General features: G+C 47.5%; 1 protein-coding gene and 1 long non-coding RNA gene across 10 annotated transcripts in view; one reads left to right on the top strand and one right to left on the bottom strand.

Moving 5' to 3' along the window:
• The window catches only part of LOC105487400 (CUGBP Elav-like family member 6), a 36,525-nt gene that overhangs the window by 4,535 nt on the left and 4,430 nt on the right, over nucleotides 1-27,560 (bottom strand). For 6 of the 9 annotated variants that reach the window (XM_011750850.3, XM_011750876.3, XM_011750881.3 and 3 more), the window contains exons 3-8: nucleotides 15,902-15,950; nucleotides 1,146-1,274; nucleotides 958-1,037; nucleotides 646-789; nucleotides 394-526; nucleotides 157-306 (exon numbers count right to left, since the gene is read on the bottom strand). In XM_011750850.3, the coding sequence (XP_011749152.1) occupies nucleotides 157-306; nucleotides 394-526; nucleotides 646-789; nucleotides 958-1,037; nucleotides 1,146-1,274; nucleotides 15,902-15,950 (685 nt within the window). Of the gene's footprint in view, nucleotides 1-156; nucleotides 307-393; nucleotides 527-645; nucleotides 790-957; nucleotides 1,038-1,145; nucleotides 1,275-15,901; nucleotides 15,951-17,289; nucleotides 17,640-27,560 lie in introns of those variants that run through there. The other 3 variants (XM_011750874.3, XM_011750859.3, XM_011750886.3) reach the window with 2 other exon arrangements.
• Nucleotides 232-11,178, top strand: LOC139364430 (uncharacterized). Its single transcript, XR_011626384.1, has 3 exons — nucleotides 232-321; nucleotides 4,444-4,540; nucleotides 11,055-11,178. It is a non-coding gene; the product is annotated as an uncharacterized lncRNA (long non-coding RNA).

The following is a 27,560-nucleotide window of genomic DNA, read 5'->3' as shown; positions in this document are numbered from 1 at the left end:
GTGGGTGAGAAGCTCAGGGAGTGTGGGAGGTGGACGTTGGCTGTGAGAGGCAGCAGGGAAGGAGGGAGATCTCTTCCCAGGGAAGCCAGGCCCTACCCCCCACCCCCCCGCTCCCCACTCCATTTCGGGGGGATTTGGGCGGAGCGGGGGGCCCACCTGGGTAAGGGGAGAGCCCGTTATTGTAGAGCGTATCGGAGCCCGGCTGGCCGTTGGTCTGGGGGGTCAGAGGGCCGAATCCATTGACCCCGATGGGCGCCGGAAGACCTGGGAGAGTGCCAGGGCCGCTGCCGGGCGGGGAGTTGGCTGCTGATGGCGGAAGAGGTCGGAGAGTCAGGACGCCGCCCGGCCCCGCCCGGCCCCTCCCAGGCGCGCCCCAGTCCTTGGGCACCCTACCTGCCGCGGGCAACAGAGGAGCAGCCACCAGGCTAAAGGCCGCCACGTGCTGCATCTGAGCCGCCACTGCCGCCACCGGGCCTAGGCCTGGGCCCTGTGCCGCGGCCAGCAGGGCCGCCTGGTGCTGCAGGATCTTTGGGAGGAAAGATGGGCGAGAGTGGAGGGCCAAGGGGCAGTCAGCTGCCCGTGCTCCCAGCCCCAGGCCTGGCCCACCCACCTGCGCGCCCTTGCACGCAGGTGCCCGGTACCTACCGCCGTGGTGTAGGCGCCGCAGGCCCCTAGCGGCAGTGGCGCGGGGTGGAAGGCGCCCAGCTGGCCGGCCATCTGCTGCATCCGCCGCAGCGCGCGCTCCCGGTCAGTGTCCGCCAGCTTGACCACGAGGCTGGACGAGGCGCCCTGGGCAGGGCAGGGGAGACCGTGGTGACCGGTTCTGACCCTGGCCCCGGCCCGGTGCCGAGCGCCTTCCCCATCAGGTCCTTTCGCGGGGCACCGAGCACACTCGGGAAGGAGAAGCCCGTCCCCATCCCACTGGTCTCACCCTCAGCCCGGGGAATCCGCCCTCACCGCCATGGTCCGGCTGCCGTGCAGACCCTGGATGGCCGCCTGAGCTTCCCCTTGACTCCCGAACTTCACAAAGGCACAGCCTGGGACAGGACAGAGGGAGCGGGTGGCTCAGGCCACAGAGGCCAAAGAGTCATGTGGCCCAGAGTGAGGAAGGGTCACCAGGAAATCCCGGGGTCAGCTCAGGTCACCTTTACTGGTGCCGTCAGGACTCCGCAGGACCGTGCACTCCTCGATGTGGCCAAAGGGCTGGAACAGGCGTCTGACGTCCTCCTCACCCTGCTGCTTGCCCAGCATCCCCACAAACAGCTTTCGGTCCTCTGGGGACAAAGCCAGGAATGACCTGGGGACCCCAAGTCTTCCTAGATCCCCCAAGAGTAGCCCGAGGAACTTAGGAAGGTAGCTCACCAGTCTCACTCTGGGAAGCAGAGAGAGTGAGAAGGCCCTGGGCGTCCAGGGTTGGTTTTCATTAAGGGGCAGGATCTGGGGAAAGGATCTGGAGAAGGGAGCTCAGCTCAGCTTTCCCTCAGGAAAACCTGGGTCCTGGGGAAACCCAGAGAGTCTCAGGGCTGCTCTTGTGGGGAGTGATGCAGTCTTGATATCTTCGACTGGGTAGAGCCCTATATGCATGGTTTTACATGTTTGACCTTTCTGTTCTTAGAGTTCGGGAAATGCTGTTTCGGACCATTTCTGTAGTATTAAGGAAGAGGGTGCTCAGAGAAAGCCTTTCTATTCAGACTGGGTCCAGAGAAGAGAAGTACATCCTTGCTGGTCAGCCTGATAGTGCTGGCTAGAATCAATGCCCCTTCCTGCTCATATCAAGGAGGGTTCTGGATTTAGAAATAGCACACAAAACAGTCCTCTCATCCTACTGCCTCATCTTTAGGCACTGAGCACTGGCATGATGAATCCTTAACCTCTGCACCACATCCAACCTGGATGCTCCTCCCAAAGGCCTACAGAGAGCAGGACCTTGGTTTCCTGAGCCTCCAACATTAGCATTTTCCCTACTACAGTTGCTGAACCTCTGACCCCTTTCCTTAACTCCCACCTCCACCACCCTGTCCCTTCAGCAAGCTTCTCGTGCCGTCTCTGTATCCTTCCCTCTGATTCCCCTGTCCTCTTGCCCTTAATGCCTTCCAAAATGTTCATGCTATTAGAGAAAAAGTTCTGCCTGTAGACCTGGATTGCCATCAGAGAACCAGTCTGATTCCTCCCTGTGTCCACCCTTTTTATGGGAGTGGCAGAAATGCAGGAAAGGCATGCTGGGCCTGTGTACCTCGAAGAAAACTGGAGAGCTGGGGCTGGAAACTAGGGTTTTGTTGCACATCCAGCAAGTTAGGCCTCAGGAACACTCTCTGGGAGCCTGGGGTAGAGGGGTTCAGCCTGCTGTTAAAGTCTGGCTTTTTACTCTGCACCAAGGTAAATCTCTGAATTTGGGATGGGGCTTGATCATGTAGGGGACAATACAAGTTGGGAGAGAAGGAGTGGATAGGAAACTGGCTTCAGGCTTTATCTTCAAGAGCTTGGAGTGCAGGAAAACCCATCCTAAATGGTTCTACTCCTTGACCAGCTTGACTAGGCAGATGGGGGTCCTTGGATTCTGAGTGCAGGGGAAACAAGGCAAGTGGGGGGGTCATAGACTGAAGCCTGGGTGACAGCAAAGGAAGAACAGACTGTTCAGAACTGACTGAAGTTAGCAGGGGAGAAATCTCCAACAAGACTATGTGTGTGTCCATATGTCACCCAGGTGGTGTGGGTGGCCTAGGTGGGTGGGTTTGGCCTAGGCTGCCCTGGGGATCCTGAGGTGTCTGTCTGTCTGACGATGCTATGTCAGTGTGGAGGGCAGGGGCTGCAGTTCATAAGAGGCAGGCAGAATGTATTTTAGCAAAATTCTGCCCTCTGTCCAGAGAGGTACTACCTGATGATCCTTGGGGAGGGGATGGATAATGGACTTGTGGCTGGAATTCTGATGGAGGAAAGAAGGTCTCAGCACTGACCTTCTGTGGTGAGAGTACAACCCAGTGGGTGTGCTTTGCTTCTGCGGGTGTCAACCATAGAATAGTGCCCTTGGAACAGACCACTGGTTTCCCAACCTTTTGAAAAATCAGTGGAATACATTGTTCTAACATAAATATTAGGATGAAGCTCAAAATGTAAGAGAAAAGTAGAAACTGCTGTGACTGAAGCCAGAAAAGGAGGGGTGGAGTTCGTCTTGCTTGATCCTCCCCTAATACACCCTAGAGGGGCTCCAAGGAAAGCCCTTTGAAATTACTGACCTAGAAGATAGAGTACAGAGTTCCAGCTGGTGTATGAGGGGGGATCTGAGATCATCCTGTTCGGGAGCCTGAGAAGACAGGAAAGGTCTTTCATGAGTCTTTTGACCAACCTGATGGCTTTGCCTTGACATTGGAAAATGGGCTCATTTGGCCAGAGAATGAAACCCCAAAAGATCATGCCATTGTTCTAAGTTATTTTGGGTTGCAGAAGGCCTGGGAGAGGCTGGAGAAGAGTCTAGGGCCTTCATAGTTCCAAGGGGGGCTTCACAATGCCCTAATTTGTAGTGGAGCTGTGTCATTGGGTAGGGTCTGAAAAACGGTGACGGCACCCAGATAAGATGTCATACCACATGGACCAGAATCCAGGTAGCCCTGTGTAGGAAGAGAGACATCACAGGCTGAGATAGAGCCCATAAGACAGAAAAGAGGTTTGTACTGACAGTGGTGATCTGATCCTTCATCTGCTCTGCCTCTTGTTGCTTTTTCTGCTGATGGGGGTCAGTTCAAACTCATGTCATGACCCATGAAATTTTCTGATCGTCTTTTCCAGTGAGAATCTCACAAGTTAAGAATTTTCAACAGCCGGGCGCGGTGGCTCAAGCCTGTAATCCCAGCACTTTGGGAGGCCGAGACGGGCGGATCACGAGGTCAGGAGATTGAGACCATCCTGGCTAACACCGTGAAACCCCGTCTCTACTAAAAATACAAAAAACTAGCCGGGCGAGGTGGCGGGCGCCTGTAGTCCCAGCTACTCTGGAGGCTGAGGCAGGAGAATGGCGTAAACCCGGGAGGCGGAGCTTGCAGTGAGCTGAGATCCGGCCACTGCACTCCAGCCCGGGCTACAGAGCAAGACTCCGTCTCAAAAAAAAAAAAAAAAAAAAAAAAAAAAAAGATTTTTCAACAGGGCACAGTGGCTCACGCCCATAATCCCAACGCTTTGTGAGGCCAAGGTGGGCTGATCACTTGAGGTCAGGGGTTTGAGACCAGCCTGGCCAACATGGTAAAACACCATCTCTACTAAAAATATAAAAATAGCCAGTCATGGTGGCACATGCCTGTAATCCCAGTTATTCAGGAGACTGAGGTGGGAAAATGGCTTGAACCCGGGAGGCAGAGGCTGCAGTGAGCCGAGATTATACCACTGCACTCCAGCCTGAGTGACAGAGTGAAACTCCATCTAAAAGAATTTTTTTTTCCTTTTCTCTTTCAGGGTACTGACCCTATGGTTCTGGACTACTGGGATGTACAGAGTTTGGAATGGAAATGAGTACCTACCATGGGGTGGGCTCTAGGCTCCTGTTTCCCAGGTATCACCTTAAATCCTGGTATCGTCTTTGCCACTTTACAGGGACCTTGATTGTGTTTGACAGGAGGATAAGCTGGGTCACAGTGGTCATGAGCCTCAGGTGACCCAGAAATGGTGAGATAAGTTTCTTAAGAGACCCAGTCAAAGAGAAGTACATGCTGGACCCCTAAGAGTAGCCCCCCAAACCCACAGATCTAAAGGTTCTGATGGCTGATCATTGCCTCCAGAGAGAGATGATGATGGGATATAGCCCAAATAATTCAATTTCCTCTAGGTCAAATTCTATCATTTTGGTAAAAAGTGGATGCTACAAGAGGCAAATCAGAAATGTCTGAATAAAAGTATCCCATTAGTGGTGGGTAGGATCCTAGAAAGATGGGAATATCAAACATGGAGGCTCAACCGTCCTGGATTGGAAGGAATTAGAAAGCAGCATCAGTGTAGAGTTGAGACATAGTTGGAAAGCCATATGGTTGAATGGTATAACTGCATTTTCCCGTTGGCAACTGATGTGTACTGCTTGATCTTCTATCAAATGCTTTTTGTTTTTCTTTTTTTGAGACTGAGTCTTGCTCTGTCACCCAGGCTGGAGAACAATGGCGCAATCTCAGCTCACTGCAACCTCCTCCTCCCGGGTTCAAGTGATTCTCCTGCCTCAGCCTCCTGAGTAGCTGGATTATAGTCACACGCCACCATGCCCGGCTAATTTTTGTATTTTTTAGTAGAAACAGGGTTTCACCATGTTGGCCATGCTGGTCTCAATCTCCTGACCTCAGGTGATCCACCCGCCTAGGCCTCCCAAAGTGCTGGGATTACATGCATGAGCCACCACGCCTGGCCTCAAAAGCTTTTTGAATCCAAAACAAGTGGCTTAGGCTCCCAGAGGCCCATCTCCATGAAGCTGCCTTGTGCAGCTGGTCATATAGGTCAGGGATTCGAATGCGGCAAATGATGGGGTTGATATCCCAGTAATCATAGCAGAATCAGTCCAGACTGCTTCTTCAGAAAGGGCACCAGGATGCTGTTCAAGGAAGGAGCCTCTGCCTCAAGTTGCTCCAAAGAAATTCCTGAGGTGTTCAAGTTTCTGGTTTCTAGGCCACTCACACCAAATCACCTCCATGTTGGTGAAATGTAATGATTGTAGGGACAGTGTAGGGAAAGGTCCAGCCTTGGGGTACCAACTACCAGACACATCCTAAAAATACTGGTCCATTTTTCGGTTTAAATGCCAACCCAGAAAGTCTTGCTGGTGGCAATAGTTGTATTACAGCAAAGCAACTCTCTCCTGATACTCTTAGTGACGACTGCAGCATAAGAAGCCACGGGGAAAGTGACGGAAGGAAGTAGCCAGGATGAGCAGTCTCCTGGCCAGATGTGACAGGCATCAGGAGGGACTTAAATTCCACACACACAAAAAACTGTTAGAACAAATAACCCAATTCAGCAAAGTTGCAAGAAATAAAATCGACACACAAAAATCAGTTGCGTTTCTATACACTAGCAATGAAAAATCTGAAAATGAAATGAAGTGAAAGCAAAAGCCAGTCACAGTGGCTCACGCCTGTAATTCCAGCACTTTGGGAGACGAAGGCGGGCAGATCACATGAAGTCAGGAGTTCGAGACCAGCCTGGCCAACATGGTGAAACCCTGTCTCTACTAAAAATGCAAAAATGGGCCGGGCGCGGTGGCTCAAGCCTGTAATCCCAGCACTTTGGGAGGCCGAGGTGGGCGGATCACAAGGTCAGGAGATCGAGACCACAGTGAAACCCCGTCTCTACTAAAAATACAAAAAAATTAGCCGGGCGCGGTGGCGGGCGCCTGTAGTCCCAGCTACTCAGGAGGCTGAGGCAGGAGAATGGCGGGAACCCAGGAGGCGGAACTTGCAGTGAGCCGAGATCGCGCCACTGCACTCCAGCCTGGGCAACAGCGTGAGACTCCATCTCAAAAAAAAAAAAATAAAAATAAAAATAAAAATAAAAATGCAAAAATGAGCCAGGCATGATGGCATGTGCCTGTAGTCCCAGCGACTGCAAGGCTGAGGCAGGAGAATCTCTTGAACCTGGGAGGTGGAGGTTGCAGTGAGCTGAGATTGCGCCACTGCACTCCAGCCTGGGAGACAGAGCGAGACTCTGTCTCAAAAAAAAAAAAAAAAAAAAAAGGCTGGGCGCGGTGGCTCACGCCTGTAATCCCAGCACTTTGGGAGGCCAAGGCGGGCAGATCACCTGAGGTCAGGAGTTTGAGACCAGCCTGACCAACATGGAGAAACCTTGTCTCTACTAAAAATACAAAATTAGCCAGGTGTGGTGGCGCATGCCTGTAATCCCAGCTACTTGGGAGGCTGAGGCAGGAGAAGCACTTGAACCCAGGAGGCGGAGGTTGCGGTGAGCCGAGATCGTGCCGTTGCATTCCAGCCTGGGTGACAACAGTGAACTCCATCTCAAAAAAAAAAAAAAAAAAAAAAAAAAAGAGAGAGATGAAAGCAAACAATTCTATTTGCAATAGCATTGAAAAGAATAAAATACTTGGAGGCTGGGCATGGTGGCTCATGCCTGTAAACCCAGTATTTTGGGAGGCTGAGGTGGGCGGATCACCTGAGGTCAGGAGTTTGAGACCAGCTTGGCCAACATGGCGAAATCCTGTCTCTACTAAAAATACAAAAATTAACCGTGTGTAGGTGGCAAGCACCTGTAATCCCAGCTACTTAAGGGGCTGAGGCAGGAGAATCCCTTGAACCTGGGAGGTGGAGGTTTGCAGTGAGCCGAGATTGAGCCACTGCACTCCAGCCTGGGTGACAGAGTAAGACAGTCTCAAAATACATAAATAAATGATAAGATAAAATAAAATCCTTGGGAATAAACTTAACCCAGGAGGTGAAAGACTCATACACTGGGCCAGGTGCAGTGGCTCAAGCCTGTAATCCCAGCACTTTGGGAGGCCAAGACGGGTGGATCACGAGGTCAGGAGATCGAGACCATCCTGGCTAACATGGTGAAACCCCGTCTCTACTAAAAAATACAAAAAAACTAGCTGGGCGAGGTGGCGGGCGCCAAGATCCAGCCACTGCACTCCAGCCTGGGCGACAGAGCCAGACTCCGTCTCAAAAAAAAAGAAAAAAGACTCATACACTGAAAACTACAAAATGTTGCTAAAAGAAATTAAGAGGTCAGGCACAGTGGCTCACACCTGTAATCCCAGCACTTTGGGAGGCCGAGCAGGCAGATCACGAGGTTGGGAGTTTGAGACCAGCCTGGCCAACATAGTGAAACCCCATCTCTACTAAAAATCCAAAAAATCAGCTGAGCATGGTGGTGGGTGCGTGTAATCCCAGCTACTCAGGAGGCTGAGGCAGAATTGCTTGAACCCAGGAGGCAGAGGTTGCAGTGAGCTGCGATCACGCCACTGCACTCCAGCCCAGGTGATAGTGTGAGACTCTGTCTTAAAAAAAAAAAAAAAAGAAGAAGAAGACACAAATAAATGAAAAGACAACCTGTGTTCATGGATTAGAAGACTTACTATTGCTAAGATGTCAATGCTACTCCAAGTGATCTAGAGATTTAATGTAATCTCTATAAACTCCCAATGGCATTTTTTGCAGAAATAGAAAAATCCATCCTAAAATTCATACGGAATCTCAAGGGACTCCAAATACCCACCAATCTTGAAGAAGAAGAAGAACTCCCTGTTTTCAAAACGTATTACACAGCTATAGCAATCAGCACTATGGTACTGGCATAAAGATAAATATATAGACATATGGAATAGAACACAAATCCCAGAAATAAACCCTCTTATATATGGTCAAATGATTTTTAACAAGGGAGACAAGATCATTCGATAAGGAAAGGACAGTCTTTTCAACAAATGGGGCTGGGAAAAATGGGTATCTACATGCAAAAGAATGAAGTTAGACTCTTACCTTTCACCATAAACACAAGATTAAATGAAAATGGATGAGTCCTAAATGTAAGAGCTAAAACAATAGATGTCTTAGAAAACTGAGGGGAAAAAGACTTCATGACTGGATTTGGCAATGATTTCTTGGATATGACACTAAAAGCACAGGCAACAAAAGTAAAAATAAATAAATTGGACTGACTGCATCAAAATTATAAACTTTAACAAGGATATATTGGAGGGCAAAAACAAAAAACTAAAAAACTTCTGTCCATCAAAGGACACAACCCACAGAATGAGAAAGCAACCTCTGGAATGGGAGAACATATTTGCAAACAACATATCAAGATGAGAGGTTAACATCCAGAATATATAAAGAACTCGTGGCTGGGTGCGATGGCTCACGCCGGTAATCCCTGCACTTTGGGAGGCAGAGGCGGGCGGATCACGAGGTCAGGAGATCGAGACCATCCTGTCTAACATGGTGAAACCCCGTCTCTACTAAAAAAAAAAAAAAAATACAAAAAATTAGCTGGGCGCAATGGCGGGCTCCTGTAGTCCCAGCTACTCGGGAGGCTGAGGCAGGAGAATGGCGTGAACCCGGGAGGCGGAGCTTGCAGTGAGCTGAGATCGCGCCACTGCACTCCAGCCTGGGCAACAGAGTGAGACTCTGCCTCAAAAAAAAAAAAAAAAAAAAAGAACTCGTACAACTAAATAGTAACAACAACAACAAACACCAAACCTTCTATTTAATAATGGGCAAAGGATTCGTATAGACGTTTCTGCAAAGAAGAAATGCAAATGGGCAACAAACAAAAGAAAAGATGCTCAAAATGACTAATTGTTAAGGAAATGCAAATCAAAACTACAATGCGATATCACCCACCTCACACCGATTAGGATGACTGCTATCAAAGAAACAGAAAATCACAGCGTTGGCGAGGATGTGGAGAAATTGGAACTCTTGCACACTGTTGATAGGAATGTAAAATAGTGTTGCTGCTATGGAAAACAGTATGGCAGTTCCTCAAAAAATTAAAAATAGAATTACCATATGACCTAGCAATACCTTTTCTGGGAATATATCCAAAAACACTGAAAGCAGGGTCTTTTCAAAAACTAATCTATATTTTTATTTCAATTGACCAATAATAATTGTATATATTTATGGGGTACAGTGTGATGCTTTGATATATGTAGACATTGTGAAATGATTAAATGGAGCTAATTAACATATTCTTCACCTTGCCTACTTATCACTTCTTTATGGTGAAAATGATTTAACTCTATTAGCAATTTTGAAATGCATATTGCATTATTATTAACTACAGTCTCCATGCTATGCAGTAAATCACTAAAATTTCATCCTTCTGTTAAACTACATCCTGCTGTTTAACTTTCTATCCTTTGGCTAACATCTCCCCTTTGTAACCCCCCATGATGCCCCTAACTTCTGCCAACCACCATCCTACTCTCTGCTTCTCTGAGCTCCACTTTTTCAAGTTCCACACGTAAGTGAGATAATGCAGTGTTTGTCTTTCTGTGCCTGGGAAAACAAGATCTTGAAGAAATATTTTGTACACCTATATTCATAACAACATTAGTTACAAAAGCCAAAAGGTTGAAGGTACCCAAATATCCAACAGATGAATGGATAAACAAGATGTGGTATACACATACAAAGAAGTATTATTCTACCTTAAAAAGGAAGGAAATTCAGACACATCCTATAACATGAATGAACCTTGAAGATAGGCTAAATGAAATAAGCCAGTCACAAAAGGACAAATACTGTATGATTCCACTTATATAAGGTATCTAGAGTAGTCAAACTCACAGAAATAAATAGAATGATGGTTGCCAGACTGAAGGAAAGGGGGAAATATAGAATCATTTAATGGATACAGAGTTTCCATTTTTGCAAGAAGAAAAAGTTCTGAGGATTGGTTACACAATGTGAATGTACTTAGCTCTAGCAACTGTACACCTAAAAGCGTTCTGACAATCAGCTTTGGGTGATCTGCTCTGAGCCAAGCCTAAGGAAAGCACCTCTCATTACCTTTGGGGGTAGAATGCATTTCAGGAAGTGAAGAGTTAACGTGAGGAAAGTGTCAAGTAGTACGGGTGAAACCGATCCAATCTTAGTTGGAAAATACTTTTTAGAATTAAATTAGTCTAAGGACCAATAACAGATATGACTGTCAACTGACTGTGACAGAATAGTTGTTGCTAAGGTCTATTTCTGATTTAGGCCAGAGAATATGTCCCAGTACTATGAAATTCTGAAAATTCTACCGCGAAATCCAAGAAAAATGGCTCTGCTGGTAAGATAGTCATATATGCATATATGGTTATACTCAAAATCCAGGCTGACATCTAACCAAACCCTTGCAAATTCAGGCAGAAATTACTTAAGCAATTATAAGATAGTGATAGGAGGGTTAATTGGATAACAGATAATTGGCTTTTGAATTGAACCAAATTACAGGATTAAAAAACGAGATGCCTCAAAATATATTTTAAAATCCTCAGAGCATGTTTTAAGTTTGAACGTTAAAAGAAAATAACTAAAGTCAAAAGAGTGCATGGATTGATTACCTAACCTATTTCTGTACCTTAGGCATCTTGGATACACAAATATTTGCTGAGCAAAGGATACAGCCAAGTTGAGAAGTGGAACAAGCAGAGCAATCACCACTGTGATTTATGTATTGATTCTATGCTATGAAATTTGAAAGAGGAAGAATATACAATTCAATCATTTTTGATATTTTGCTTTAGGACTAAAAAATACTTTTCCTATAAGATCGGTACTTACAGTTTAACTTATTGGTGTTTCCAAACTAGAGAAAATGTAAGTGAGGAAAAATCAGCTACAGTCCCTATGCTAAACAGCAAATATAACAGACTTATTTAGTTACCATTGTCTGAGGGATGTGGGGATCCTTATTTCTGACCTCATATAATTTGTGGTTAACATTTTAAAAATACATGAACCTAGGCCGGGCGCAGTGGATCATGCCTGTAATCCCAGCACTTTGGGAGGCTGAGGCCGGTGAATCACTTGAGGTCAGGAGTTCAAGACCAGCCTGGGCAACATGGTGAAACCCCATTTCTACTAAAAATGCAAAAATTAGCCGGGTGCAGTGGCAGGTGCCTGTAGTTCCAGCTACTCAGGAGGGTGAGGCAGGAGAATTTCTTGAACCCAGGAGGTGGAGTTGTACCTTGCAGTGAGCCGAGATCATGCCACTGCACTCCAGCCTGGGAAACAGAGTGAGACTCCATCTCAAAAACAAAACAAAACAAAACAACAACAAAAATACATGAATCTTGAATTTTTACCCATACAAACATTTTAATGTTCATGTTCAAATACACACAAATGCTGAGGGAAAGTTTTTTTTTGAGATGGAGTCTCACTCTGTTCAGGCTGGAGTGCAGTAGCACGATCTCTGCCCACTGCAACCTCCGCCTCCTGGATTCAAGCGATTCTCCTGCCTTAGCCTCCCAAGTAGCCGGGATTACAGGCACACACCGCCAAGCCCAGCTAATTTTTTTGTATTTTATTTTATTTTTATTTTTTATTTTTTTCTAGTATCATAAATTTCTTTATTTTTTTGTATTTTAGTAGAGACAGGGTTTCACTGTGTTGCCCAGGCTGGTCTCGAACTCCTGAGCTCAGCCAATCCACCCGCCTCGGTCTCCCAAAATGCTAGGATTACATGTGTGAGCCACCACGCCCAGCCCTGAGGGAAAAGTTTTTGACACTATGTGTATTTAATGTATGTTAGGAGATAGTTTCATTTTAGAAAGTTGGATGCATTTTCCTTTAATAGAGTACTGCTCAATGTGTAGCTGCCACAGTATGTAAAATATAGGCCTGGAGTGTGGAGTATAGGAACAGCGTGGAACTTAGCTACAGAATTTATGCAAACTCACTGGAATGCATTAAAAGGCTGCTATAATATATTCCACAAAGACCCAGATGCACCTCTGGTACTCTGAGAAAAGTGTCGCCAAGGCTGCAGGGGATGGCCATGACAGAAAAGGACCTTGGCATCTTCCATCAGACAGATCCTGATGTATTGCTAATATTAATTGTATTGTAGGCATAGAATTAACAAGTGTTACCAATAACTATTAAAATTGATACAACAGGGGCCAGGCGCAGTGGTTCTTGCTTGTAATCCCAACGTTTTGGGAGGTCAAGGTGGGAGGATCATTTGAAGCCAAGAGTTTGAGACCAGCCAGGGCAACAAAGTGAGACCCTGTCCCTACAAAAAATAAAAATACAAAAAATTCGCTGGGCGTAGTGGCATGCACCTGTAGTCCCAGCGACTCGGGGGTCTGAAGCAGGGGGATCACTTGAGCCCGGGGGTTCAAGGCTGCAGTGAGCTATGATGGTGCCACTGCCTTCTAGCCTGGGCAACAGAGTGAGACACTGTCTCTAAAAAAATAAAAAAAAAATAAACAGACAAATCAGTAAATAAATAAAAACATAAAATATACAATATGTATGTTGGTTATTTCAACCACAAACCTCATGTTTATTGATTAAAAGTAAGACTACTATACTACTACACTGTTACATCAAAAGTCAAGTGACAGAAGATAAAGTAGCTTTTTTTGTTAAAAAGCTAGGCTTGGTGTGGTGGCTCACACCTGTAATTCCAGCACTTTGGGAGCCAAAAGCAGACAGAGCACTTGTGGTCAGGAGTTCAAGACCAGCCTGGCTAACATGGCGAATCTTCGTCTCTACTAAAAATACAAAAATTAGCCAGGCGTGCTAGTGGGCACCTGTAATCCCAGCTACTCAGGAGGCTGAGGCAGGAGAATTGCTTGAACCCAGAAGGCGGAGGTTGCGTTGAGTGGAGAGGGTGCCACTGCACTCCAGCCTGGGCGACAGCGAAACTACATCTCAAAAAAAAAAAAAAAACTCATGTGTGCACAGTGCAATCCTCCTTTATGGCAGATGGAAAAAGAAGCAATTATAGGTTGAGTAGGCTCTCACAGTGCTGGTCTATTTTTAAAAATTGAATTAGTTGCCAACATTTAATATAATTAAAATGAATTTTTTTTTTTTTTTTTTAAGACAGGGTCTCATTCTGTCACCTAGGCTGGAGTGTAGTGGCGCCATCTTAGCTCACTGCAGCCTCTAACTCCTGGGCTCAAGTAACCCTCCTGCTTCAGCCTCCCGAGTAGCTGGGACTAAAGATGTATGCCACCACACCAGCTTATTTTTGTGTATTTTTTACAGAGACAGGGTTTTGCCATGTTGCCCAGGCTAGTCTCAAATTTGTGAACTCAAGTCATCCTCCCACCTTGGCCTCCTAAAGTGCTAGGATTACAGGCATCAGCTTGCATGCCCAGCTCTAAATTATTTTATTAAATCATGGGAGTCTCACCCATTTAAGGTTACCTACCTGGGCTCCTGTAGTATTTGAGCTGATGATCCCTACTTGATGGGAAGAAAAATCATGCAATAATCCCTTCTAGAAGAAAGTGGAAGGTTTTGGAAGAATATGTTGGCCTTGATATCCCTTAGATTGTTTTCATTGACATCAGTACTCTTATCAGATAAAGAAGCCATTATTAACCAATGGTAAACTAAGGGATTTGATTTCAGGAATAATTTTAGAAAACACAGGCTCACTGGTGTAAATATATCTGGTCAGGTGTGACCATTGATTCTGAAGGTTTATAGAATGTTTGAGGTCACAGATATAAAACTTAAATGGGACAGGCTGTTCCACATTGTTGCCAAATGTTACATTTTAAAAGCAAAATCCAATGCCATTTTAAAAAGTTGATTTTCTTTGTTTGTTTTGTTTTGTTTTGTTTTGAGATGGAGTCTCGCTCTGTTGCCCAGGCTGGAGTGCAGTGATGCGATCTTGGCTTACTGCAAGCTCTGCCTCCCGGGTTCAAGGTGTTCTCCCGCCTCAGCCTCCCAAGTAGATGAGACTACAGGTGCCCACCACCACACCTGGCTAATTATTGTGTTTTTAGTAGAGATGGGGTTTCACCGTGTTAACCAGGATGGTCTCGACCTCCTGACTTCATGATCCTCCCACCTTGGCCTCCCAAAGTGCTGGGATTACAGGCATGAACCACTGCGCCCGGCCAAAAAGTTGACTTTCTAAAGCATTAGGTTGTGTTAGGTTGTGACTTTCTAAAGCATTAGCTTGTGTTTGTTCTTGGAGGAACAAACTTCACAATGGAACCGCAAAGTCACCAGAACTGTGTGTGGGTTCTCAGACTGAGCATGAAGTCTGAGAGGGGTACAGAACTAGTAGGACTCAATACATGTTTATATCATTTGGGTTCCATTCTGTTCCTGAACTTGGGCAGCTTCTTTCAGCTAGCAAAGCCATGGCTGATCTTGGGTAAGACAGGAAGAGAGTCTTACCCAAGAGAAAGAGTCAGCAGACATCAGGGAGGGCTATAGGCTGATACACCGGAAGGATCTAAGATCCGAGCGTGAGAAAAACACCAAGAACTGACACCAGAAGCCAGCATTGCCTTTACAGCATGGAAGCTGACCAGAACCCAGCTGGTTGGAAGAAAGCACAGGCTCTCTACCTGTCCTATGTGGTTTTGTTTTTGTTTTGATACAGAGTTGCGCTCTGTTGCCCAGGCTGGAGTGCAGTGGCATGATCTCGGCTCACTACAACCTCCACCTCCCAGGTTCAAGCGATTCTCCTGCCTCAGCCTCCTGAGTAGCTGGGATTACAGGCATCCATTACCACACTTGGCTAATTTTTCCATTCGTAGTAGAGACGGGGTTTCACCATGTTGCCCAGGCTGGTCTCAAACTCCTGGCCTCAAATGATCCACCCACCTCAGCCTCCCAAAGTGCTAGGATTACAGGTGTGAGCCACCGTGTCCAGCCCACCTCCTGTTCTTAAGGAGCTCTGGTTTTTCTCTACCAGGAAACAGTGTAGCTATCAGAGCTTTACATGGTCCTCAGCATAGAGGACTTACTATGGCTCATAAGGTCTGTTGTACCAGCCTTATCTTTTACCATGAACAACCAGGCAATTACAATGAAGGAATGGCCTCAATCTGGAGTAGACTGTGTTCTCTGATATCAGAAGGATCTAGAGAAGGAGAATAACCCCCACCTGATTCTTAAAAACAACAACAACAACGAAATCCTGAAAGTTCCATGTGGCAAAACAGGAATGATCTCTCTCCAAGGGTAAGTGGCAAGAGCTCCCTTTATCTATCACTGGCATCTGTTTAGGCCCTTCTTGCCTCTTCTGGGTCTGGGCTCCTCAGAACCCCAGCCCTGCTCAGTCTGAGTAGGGAAGGCTGAGCTATTTCAGGGGCTCAGCAACTCTGAGCCCCACCTGTCCCCTTGACCCAGGGAAGCTCTCAGACTAAGCCATGGGTAGGACTGACTCCAGGTGTGGGGCCACCCTCCCTTACAGGGGTCGCAGCCTGAGGTTGGTCAGACGGGGAAGTTACCTCCTCGGCCCTCACTGGCAGCTGGCTTCACTTGGATCGGACGATTCATCTGAAAGACATCGGACCAACACACCCATTCAGCGTGACTGCCTGGTCCTGGAGCCCGCAGCTTCTCGACCCCTGGACTCCTCAGGATCTGAGCTCTAGCCCCTTTGAACTCTGCACTCCATCACTTCCACACTGGGATTACAGATTTTCTCCAAGATTCCTTCCTTAAACCCAGGAATTTAGAAGGTGCTGAAACTGGTAGGGATGGGTGACAGGAACTTAGTGGTAAGCACAAGATGGAATGAAGCGTCTAAAGAGACTTTTCTGCCTGGGGCTCTGGGCAGGGGCTATGTGAGGCCTGTCCCTTTGGCTTCTGGACTTACTTAAAGGCTTTGCGTGAGAGAATTGGGAAGGAGGGTAGAACTGATACTGCAGATTTGTGTTTTATGTCTAAAATGGAAACTATCATGCTATGTGTCATTTAGATGAAAGAGTCTGGGAATCAGACTCAGTGCTATCTGCCCTCAACTTGTCATTTAATAGTTGTATGACTCTAAGTAAGCCATCCTTTCTCAGATTCAATTTTTCTTTTTCTCCTGTGTAGCTGAAATTACAGGCACGTGCCACCAGGCCCGGCTGATTTTTGTATTTTTAGTAGAGACAGGGTTTCTCCATGTTGACCAAATTAGTCTCGAACTCCTGACCTCAAGTGATTCGCCCGCCTCGGCCTCCCAAAGTGCTGGGATTATAGGCGTGAGCCACTGCGCCCAGCCAGATTCAATTTTTCGAATGAGGAAAACATTCCCCAAGCTGCTGTATCACCAGAGTCTCCACACTCACCTGCTTCATCCCCTCCCTGGGGTCCCCTTCCCTGAGGATGCTGGAGTTTTCCAAGGCGCCATTCTCAGCCCTTTTTGTCTGGTTCTCCCTACTTTTCTTGGATAGTCTTGTCCACACCCACAGCCTCAGCTCCTCGCCACACAGGGTTGACTTAGAGCTCTGTGTCTCCAGCCTGCATTCTCTTCTGAGCTTCAGAGCCATGTTACCAGCTGCCTGCTGGACATCCCCACTAGAAAGTCCCACGGGCGCCTTCACTCAACACACCCAAACAAGAGCTGATTTTTTTTTTGCCCCAACCTGATCTTCCCAGTCGCCCAAGTTATAAGCCTGGAAAGCAGCTTGACTTCTCCTTCCATCCCTTCCCCACTCCCACCAACTTCACCTTTCAATTTAGGGGTTCCTGATGAGGTGTAGATAAAAATCACCAAGGAACCAGATGAGGCTCTTAAGTTGGGGGATTGTATAATTTGAAAATGCTTCTAGGTGATTTCAATATATCCCCCCCACATTCCCATCCCCCAACCACCCTGAGTGAATTCATGATTGAATCCCCATCTCACCTTCCTCTCATGGGTGTTGTGGGGATCACATGAGGTAATGGGCACGCAAAAGGTCTTTGTAAACTGCCAAGAGCTGGGTGCGTGGGAGGTGAGGAATTATTGTTGGGGGGCAGGCAGCTGAGTGCCGGGAGGAAAAAACAGCGGCCTTCCCGTTCATGGAGGAAGGGGTACTGATGCCCATCTGGCCTGAGAAGGTGATGATCTGACCCCCTCCCCTCAGGAAATGCTCTGCTTCTGCACCAATCAGGGGCCACTCCATCCCTTACCAATATGCTCGTTGCCGAGACAACAGGCAGCTTCCTGTTACCATAGCCACAAGTGCTACCCAGTAACCATGGTAACGCCCTGGCAGTCACAGTTGAGCAATTTCCTTTGGATCAAATTTGGGGGTGGGAGGGGCAGGGAGGGCTTACAAAAAGAAAAAAAAAAAAAAAAGGACAGGAAAACAGGCCAAGCCTGAACCAGCGCAACTCCCCTCCCACCCAGGGCTCTGACACACCCACCCGCTGGTGGTGGAGCACCTGCAGTGTACCAGGCTGTGGGTGGGGGCCGAGACACCGACAGGACTCAGGTTGCAGTCTAGAGGGGATGACAGATCAATCCAAGCAGATCAGGGCGAACTTGACAGGTCTGGACTGGCCTGGACCAGGGACCAGGAGGACAGGACCCGTCCCTGGGCATGGCCACCTGTGATTGTGGAGGAGAGACCAAGAGACAGAGCCAGGGAGAGCAGAGACACAAGGAGAGATGAAGAAACACCGGCAGACAGAAATGATGTGAGAGAAAGACAGTCCTAGAAAGGGGCAAGGAAAGAGAGTTACTGGAGGAGAGGGGAAGGAAAAGAGGAGACATAGGGTCAGGAAGCAGGTGCAGGAGAGGCAGGGAGGAGCCTGGTAGGGAAGAAGGCCAGAAGAGTAGAAACCTGGGGTGGGGGGCAGTGAGGGTGAGCAAAACCATCATTATTTTATTAGTTCTTAAATAGATCCTGAGAATTTCTCTCTGGAACCTAGAGTGACGAGCACACGTGACAGCAGCAGTTTCCATGGCAGCTTCCTCCCTGGCTGGGTTTCCTGGGAGATGGTGCTCTGGGGGACACCCCCTTCTCTCCTCCCACCCACTTCACCACCCTTCAACAGAGAGTGGGCATCGGGTGGTACACACATGTTCTCCCCTGGACCTGACCTAGACCTTCCACCACTCAGGCATGCTGCCAGCATTTCCTGTACTCTGTGACGAGCCCCGGGCATCCCTTCATGGGAGACGGTGATGATCTGTATGGGGATTCTCTTGTCATAGGCCCACAGAGGGGAAGATAATGTCACCATTTCCTGAGAGCCCACTCTGTGCCAGGCCCTTCCTGGGACTCTTCATTGTCTCTAAATCCTTCCAACCACTCTGCAAGGGAATACGAGTGTCCCCATATCATAGATGAGAAAGCTGAGGCTGAGGGAGGTGAAATCACTTGTCTAAGATCACATGGTGGGTAAGTGGTTGAGCTGGGATTTATCCCCAGGTCTGTCTGAGGCTGAAGCCCATGATTTTTGCATTGGAGTGCTGCTCAACTCCATTCTTAAGGCATGAACACAAATAGTGAGGCACAGAGGGACCAGGGCCTCAAGGGAGTGCAAGGTCAAGTGCTGTGGAAGAGGCAGACTCCAGCTGAAGAATTTGACTCAGGAAAGCTGCATAGAAGAGGCAATGTTTGACCTGAGCCTTGCAGGACTGGGGTCATTGGCCATGTAGAGATAATAGGAGAGGTAGGAGTGGTAGCTGAGCATGCTGAATGGGTAGGGTATGGACAGGGAGCTGCAAGTCTGAAAGAGCAAAGTTTCTGGTGAGCACCTGGCATGGCAGTAGCCAGGGGAGAGCAAATTGCTTCCTAGCAGATAGATGTGGATTTCAATCCTGGCTCTATCACTTACTTCTCTAAGGTCTCTGAGCCTCAACATCCACATTAGTAAAGGGGGAATCATGATCTTACCTTGCAGAGTTGTGATGACAATGACAATTGCTAGATCTCAGTAGATACCTCAGATATAAAAAGTTATTGTTTTTTTTGAGACAGAGTTTCACTCTTGTTGCCCAGGCTGGAGTGCAATGGCAAAATCTCGCCTCACTGAAACCTCTGCCTCCAAATTCAAGCAAGTTTCCTGCCTCAGCCTCCTGAGTAGCTGGGATTACAGGCATGCGCCACCACGCCCGGCTAATTTTGTATTTTTAGTAAAGACAGGGTTTCTCCATATTGGTCAGGTTGGACTTGAACTCCCGACCTCAGGTGATCCACCTGCCTCGGCCTCCCAAAGTGCTGGGGTTACAGGCGTGAGCCACCGCACCTGGCAGGGTTTTTTTGTTGTTGTTGTTATTGTTGTTAAGGATATGAAACTGAGAGGTAGGCAAGGGCCAGATTAGGGAAGGCTGTGAAAACCGCATCAAGGAATTTTGACTTTGACTTTGTTATATTTCAAAGGCAATGAGGATCCAGGGAAGGGAAGGATTTAAAAATTTTTTAAAAACATTTTTATTTATTTATTTATTTATTTATTTATTTATTTATTTATTTATTTATTTTGGAGACTGAGTCTCACTCTGTCACCTAGGCTGGAGTGAAGTGGTGCCGTCTCCGCTCACTGCAATCTCCAACCTCCCAGGTTCAAGCAATTCTCCTGCCTCAGCCTCCTGAATAGCTGGGATTACAGACACCTGCCACCACACCCAGCTAATTTTTGTATTTTTAGTAGAGACAGGGTTTCACCATGTTGGCCAGGCTGGTCTCAAACTCCTGACCTGTGGTCTTACTCTGCTGCCCAGGCTGGAGTACAGTGGCGCCATCATAGCTCAATACAAACTCCAAATCTTGGGCTAAGCAATTATTCCACTTCAGCCTCCCAAATAGCTGGGAATACAGGTACGTGCCACTATGCCCAGCTAATTTTTTTATTTTTTGTAGAGACTGGGTCTCACTATCTTGCTCAGGCTGGTCTCGAACTCCTGGGCTCAAGCGATCCTTGGACCTCATCCTTTCAAAGTGCTGGGATTACAGGTGTGAACTGCTATGACCAGCCAGGAAAGAGTTTTAAGTAGGGAAATCATCTAGTCAGTTTTGTCTTATGAAGGATCCCATAAGCTGACACTATGTGGAGAAAGGATTGGAAAATGAGTGATTAGAGGAAAGAAGATCAGAGGCACAGGTGAGAGGTGAGTGTGACCTGGATAGAAAGAAATGAACAGATTTAACAGATTTATAGGAAGAATTAACTGGACTATAGCTCTACTGGATATGTGGACCTGGGAAGAAGAGGGCATATTGGCTGACTCTCAGATTCATAGCTTGGGAGTTGGGGAAGGTGGGAGTTTGGGAGTTTGGGGGTACAAGGATGAACCTCTTGGGTTCCTCCTTCCCAGGGGAGGAACCCAAGAGAATAAGAACAGAGTCGGGGAGAGCAGGGCTCTGAGCCTTCAGTCCCCACAGAGCAGTGGTGATGGAGGACACCTGGGATTTAGGTATGTTATGTGTGGCTGGAGGAGAAAGAGAGCTGCCCCCATGAGCTTCCTGGGCAACCGATTGTATGTACCTTGTTCCTGCCATGGATAGAGGAGGGACATGGCAGTGAGATGAGGTAATCAGGAGTCCCCCTTGAGGAAAAGAGGACATTGCCTCCTGGGCCAAAAACTTGTCCTGGGACTTCAGGTGAGCTCTTGCCCTGGCTGAGCACCTGTTCCCTTAAGAATTTCCCAGATTGGCCGGGCGCGGTGGCTCACACCTGTAATCCCAGCACTTTGGGAGGCCGAGGCGGGCGGATCACAAGGTCAGGAGATCGAGACCACGGTGAAACACCGTCTCTACTAAAAATACAAAAAATTAGCCAGGCGCGGTTGTGGGCGCCTGTAGTCCCAGCTACTCGGGAGGCTGAGGCAGGAGAATGGCGTGAACCCGGGAGGCGGAGCTTGCAGTGAGCCGAGATCCCGCCACTGCACTCCAGCCTGGGCGACAGAGCGAGACTCCGTCTCAAAAAAAAAAAAAAAAAAAGAATTTCCCAGATGGAGTCCAGGCCCATGTCTGCTTCAGAGCCCAGCCCTGGAGGGGAATTCAAGGGATAGAATGTCAGAGAGAACAACCTATTCCAGGCAATGGAGTGGGGAAGGTTAGAGGCAGCACAGACACGCACAGGGCCCTGGACCTTCTGGCCCAGTGAGCAGAAGGGAGAGCAAGACCCTACCTAACTCTCTGCCCTGACTTGTCTAAAATTCCTCCATTTGGGCTCAGCATCGCCCTTTTTAGACTCTTCTGCCCTGATGCCAACTATTCTTTTCACTCAGCACTCACACCCTCAGCACTCCCCATTCCATGGGAAGATAGTTATTAGAACCTTCTTGAGGAAGGGAACACCGGTAGGTCTGGGAAAGGTGTCAGGAGGTGCAGGGCAGAGTGGAAGTCAAACTTCATCATTTTTAGTACTTTGTTTTAGCCCACCCCCTCCTCTAATTCAATCCACTGTCAAGTCCCATTGGTTCTAGAATCTATGTGGATATCCTGAACAGCTCTGAAATCTAACCTCTCCTCTCCTTTCCTGGCTTATCTCCAGCTCTAGGCCAGCATCACCATTCATCTGCACTCAAGCAACACTGCACTAAAGGGTAATCCAGCCTCCAGTGTTGCTTCCTTTCCAACCCAACCTTCTTCACACCATAGCCAGAGTAATCATTTTTTTTGTTTGTTTCTTTTTTTTCTTGAGACAGGATCTCGTTCTGGCTGTAGTGCAGTTAGCTCACTACAGCCTCGACCTCCAGGGCTCAAGCAACCCTCCCACCTCAGCCTCCCAAGTAGCTGGGATTACAGGTACACATCACCACACCTGGCTAATTTTTGAAAAATTTTTGTAGAGATGGGGTCTCACTATGTTGTCCAGGCTGGTCTCAAACTTTTGGGCTCAGCGATCCTCCAAAGTGCTGAGATTACAGGCATGAGCCACTATGCCTGGCCCAGAGTAATCTTTTGAAACTAGTCTCTTACTCTTCTCTGCTTAAAATCCACGTCTGTTCCCCCATTGCAAGCCTCCTGTTAAAGCCCAAGATTCTAAGACTGGTTGTCAAAACTTGTGAGTCTTGCTCCCACTGCTGCCCAACATGCACGATTCTCTCTACTCATGTGGAGCCTTAGCCATCTTTGCTAGACACCTTCCCTGCCAGTGTTCACACTGCCCCCAGAATTTCTTGTCTTTTAGGTTTCTAGATCCTCTAATATGATAAAATATGATCATGATTCAGCTCAGATAACATCTCCTCTGCAAAGCATCTACTCCCTCCCCATTTCTTTTTATTCTTTTTTCACTTATTTACTTATTTTTATTTTGTATTTTTATATTTTTAGTTGAGACGGGGTTTCACCATGGTGGCCAGGCTGGTCTCAAACTCCTGGCCTCAAGTGATCTGCCCACCTCGGCCTCCCAAAGTGCTGGGATTACAGGTGTGAACCATCGCAGCCGGCCTTTTCCTTTATGGTTTGACTCTGGGACTCCCTCCCCAAGTAAAAGTCTCTCTTTTACTTGCCCAGATGTATGCCTGAGTGAGATGCAATGAGGCTCATTTTTGAGAAGCATCTTGAGGGCAAAGACTCAGACTCATTCATGAAGTGGTTGCTAGCACACGCAGTGCCTTTCTGTAAATTATAAAAAGGCACTCCCCAGCCCTGGGATGAATGAGAAAAAAATGTGCTCTTTCCTCTGGGCTGACAAAGCCTTGAAATAATGAGCATGACTTGGTCAATAGAGCATGGCTGGATTTTTGCCCCCATCTGCCCTCTGCACCCAAGCTGTTTTGTGCAGGGCACAACTTGCAAAACCAAATGCACTTCCCTACTCAGTAACATCTGCCTCCTTCACAGTGTTTGAAGGGATGGCTTCCCAAAGGAAGGGAAGTCAGGAACAGGGAGATAAACAAATAGGGAGGCAGCTTCTGCATCCCAGAAATGGGGCTGAGGCTAGGCCTTACCCTCTTCAGGTGGATTCTGGAGCATAAAGTGAGGCTAAAAGAAGGAATTCTGGCTTCATCAGGAAGAGGCTGCAGGAGGTGGGAGCCAGGTGGGACAGATCAACCGAGGTTTGAAGGAGTTCTCAAATAGTGAGGCAAGCTTTCACAGGGACAGAACGTGTCAGGGGACAAATGGAGAGGAGCCAAGCAAGAGAAGGTGTCAGTCCATCAGAATCCATGACATTCTTGGCCGGGAGTGGTGGCTCACGTAATCCTAACACTTTGAGAGGCTGAGGCGGGCAGATCACTTGAGGTCAGGAGTTCAAAACCAGCCTGACCAACATGGTGAAACCCTGTCTGTACTAAAAATACAAAAAAAATTAGCCAGGCGTGGTGGCGGGTGCCTGTAATCCCAGCTACTTGGGAGGCTGAGGCAGGAGAATGACTTGAACCCTGGAGGAGGAGGTTGCAGTGAGCTGAGATGGCACTACTGCACTGCAGCCTGGGCGACAGAATGAGACTGTGTCTCAACCCCCCCCCCCCAAAAAAAAACAAACAAACAAACTATGAAATTTCCCCTAGGGTTTCAGACTTTTCTTTCTGGGGGCTGACCCAGCCTTTTCTGGTCCCATGGCGACAGTCCTGCCTGATGTCAGCAGGAATTCAGATTAAAGTCTTGTCCCTGCTTCTCCAGCAGGTGGCAGCTGTGCTCAGGACCCAGTGGCAGCAGAGAGCTGGGCACTCCTCCCTCCATGCTGGTGGGCCTAAGGCCAGGTGACTAAAGTTGCTGCTGTCCCTGGCAGGCCCAGAGGAAAGATTGATGGCACAGGCATTGCTGGGGCTGGCCAACACAGCCATTGATATTCATTTAGGAGAATAATTAAATATTAATTTTCACTTTGTTAAGCTGGAGAGGGCGAATAAAGCCAATGCTGACAGTATCAGAGGAAGCTAGGCCATGTTGGAGACCTGCAGATGGAACAGTGAGAGGGGGAAGATGTCCCCAGTCACCATTCTCTCCAGAACCTAAGACCTCTGTCTGCTACCTAGTTGTCTCAGGTCACAGTACAGTGGTTAAGTGAATGAGTTCTAGGGCCAGATTAACTGGGCCCAAAGTCCAGATACTCCCATTATTAACTATATGACCTTGGGCAAGTCACTTGATTCTTATGACTTAGTTTTCTCACCTGTAAAATGGGAATGCCAATAACAATACCTTATTTAGGTCTGGCATAGTGGCTCATGCCTGTAATCCCAGCACTTTCGGAAGCCAAGGTGGGTGGATCACTTGAGGCCAGAAGTTCAAGACCAGCCTGGCCAACATGGTGAAACCTCATCTCTACTAAAATTACAAAAATTAGTTGGGCACGGTGGTGTGCACCTGTAATCCCAGCTACTCAGGAGGCTGAGGCAGGAGAATTGCTTAAACCCGGGAGGTGGAGGTTGCAGTGAGTCAAGGTCACGGCACTGCACTCCAGCCTGGGCAACATCACAAGACTCTGTCTCAAATACAAACAAACAACCTTCTTTATGGAGGATTAAATGACTTATACTGTGTAAAGTGGTAGGAAGACTAGTATCAACAAATGTTCATTACTATTATTTGCTTTTCTCCTCCAGAAATCCTCGCAGTACTCTAAGGGCGTCATAGCCCTTATCTCAGGTACCCTTGGCCTCATGGAGCTCTCTAGGTGCCCCTTATCTAGCAGAGCCCTGTGTCTTGTAGAAGAGAGATGTTTTCCCTCCCAAAGTTTATCTTAATTTTTCGGGGGGGGGGGCCTCCCATTTCCTTTCAGGGCAAAGCCCGGCATTCAAAGTTTCATCTTCAACTGCTGCCCTCTGTAGATCTTCCCTCCAGCTTCCCTCCATGCTCATGTGGGCCTCCCCCACAGTGCCAGCTGCATTTCACACCCACCTGTTCCATCTGTGTCTGCACCTTTACCATGCTGTTTCCCACATGGAATGTTACAGCTTGTCTCATTGACTCTCAGTTCTAGCAGCAGAAGTCATTTGCTCCCATGGTTAGATGAATGATGAGTTCTACTCCTACTCCTACTAATGCTGCTGTTACTATTACTGTTACTATCACTACAACCACCAGCTAACTCGTATTAAGTGCTTATTTTCTGCCAAGAACAGCATTGAGTACTTTAGTTCACTTAATGACTTAGCTCATTTAACCATGACAACAACCCTATGAGTTTAACTTTACAGATGAGGAAACTTAGGCTTAGCAGTAAAGACTTGCCCAAAGTCACAAAGCTAGTGAGTGGTGGGACCTGGGTTCACACGCAGGTCTCTCTGACTCAGGAGCTTGCGTACAGAGGATCAGTGATGGTGACAAGCTCGTGTTACTTGGCACTTAGTCCCCAAAAGTGAGGCTCAAGGTGCTTCAGTTACTGTGATTGGTTCTAGGAGCTGTCACCCCATTAACAGCTTGATTAGCTCTTGGTGAAGCTTGCTCCATTGCTTGGCAGCTCCAATTCAGAGAAGTGACTTCTTTATACTGAGCTGAAATCAGTGTCTGTTTCTTATATTAACTGATCCGAATCTTGCCTTCTGGGGCCACTCATAGAAAACTAAACCCCTCTTCTAGAATCTGAAGGTAGTTACCCCAACCCCAACAGTAGTACTTACTGAGATCTTACTCTGTGCCAGGCACTTGCTAAGCCTCAAGTAATCCTCACTACAGCCAAGTGAGCTAGGTGTTAGTATAATCCAGTCCTCATATCTAAAGAAACTGAAGCTCAGGAGTCCAAGGAACGTGCCCAGAGACACAGAACTGACAAATGGCAGAGCTGGGATTCAAATCCAGTGGGTTTGTGTGTGTGTGTGTGTGTGTGTGTTTGTTTGTTTTTGAGACTGAGTCTCACTCTGTTGCCCAAGCTAGAGTGCAGTGGCATGATGTTGGCTCACTGCGACCTCCGCCTCCCATGTTCAAGCGATTCTCCTGCCTCAGCCTCCCAAGTAGCTGGAACTACAGGCATCTGCCATGTCCAGCTGGTTTTTGTATTTTTAGTAGAGACAGGGTTTCGCCATGGAGGCCAGGCTGGTCTCGAACTCCTGATCTCAGGTGATCTGCCCGCCTTGGCCTCCCAAAGTGCTAGGATTACAGGTGTGAGCCACCACAATCAGCCTCAAAAACCAGTATTTTTAATTATTAGCTTATGATGCCTCCTTTTTAAAGTCCCTCTAAGCCCTATCTTCTCCAGTTAAATCATCCCAACTCCTCCAAACTATTATTCCAAATATATCTTGTGCCTTTACTTCATCCTCATCTCTCCTTTTTTTTTTTTTTTTTTTGAGATGGAGTCTCGCTCTGTCGCCCAGGCTGGAGTGCAGTGGCACAATCTAGGCTCACTGCAAGCTCCGCCTCCTGGGTTCACGCCATTCTCCTGCCTCAGCCTCCCGAGTAGCTGGGACTACAGGTGCCTACCACCACACCTGGCTAATTTTTTTGTATGTTTTTAGTAGAGACAGGGTTTCACTGTGTTAACCAGGATGGTCTCCATCTCCTGATGTGGTGATCCACCTGCCTTGGCCCCCGAAAGTGCTGAGATTACAGGCAAGAGCCACCGCGCCTGGCCAACTTTATCCTCATCTCGTTCTTGTAGGCAAATGACTCTCTTAAATCTGAGGCCAGAACTGGACATAGTCCCAAGTTTGGCCTGTTAATGGCATTTAAATAGTGCTCTGTTCTAGACACATCACTTCTTGGACAAGAGAAAACAAGGCTGTACAGCATGACTTGCTCTTGGTAAACCCATGCTAATTACTAACGATCACCCCTTCATTCTACCACATGGTCAGTAGGTCCCAACTTGCCTCTTGTTGAGTGATTATGCATTGGCCAAGACCAGACCAGGTACCATTGGTGCCTACAAGCCTAGCTGCCTGTAGAATCAGGTCTCCCCTAACTTTAGCCAAGTGTTTGCAGTGTGGAGGGAGGGAAGACAATCTTAGTGAGTCAAGGCACCAAAAAAAAAAACCATTACAGGAAAAGGACTAGAGAGAAGTACCAGCAAAGACCCTAGAGAAAAAGGGATACCAGTCCAGCAGAACCTCTACCCCATCTATCTGAATACCTGCTCACACCAGTGACAAGTGACACCCAAAGCCATAATTTTAGCCAAGGTAAATAAATTCTAGCTTAGCCGACAACACTGATGCCTCTCCTAAATATGGGTGGAGCACCTGGCCCAAGGATCTTGAGCCCCTTTTTTGAGTGAGAAGATTGGATGTAACAAAGAATTTGTTGCTGTTCAGGGTATAGGAAGCCCTCTTCTAGAAAGATGATTCTGCTT

The sequence above is a fragment of the Macaca nemestrina genome, chromosome 7, assembly GCF_043159975.1.
Source record: "Macaca nemestrina isolate mMacNem1 chromosome 7, mMacNem.hap1, whole genome shotgun sequence".
NCBI lineage: Eukaryota > Metazoa > Chordata > Mammalia > Primates > Cercopithecidae > Macaca > Macaca nemestrina.
Note: the sequence above shows the minus strand (reverse complement) of the source record. Positions and strands in the feature narration are given on the sequence as shown.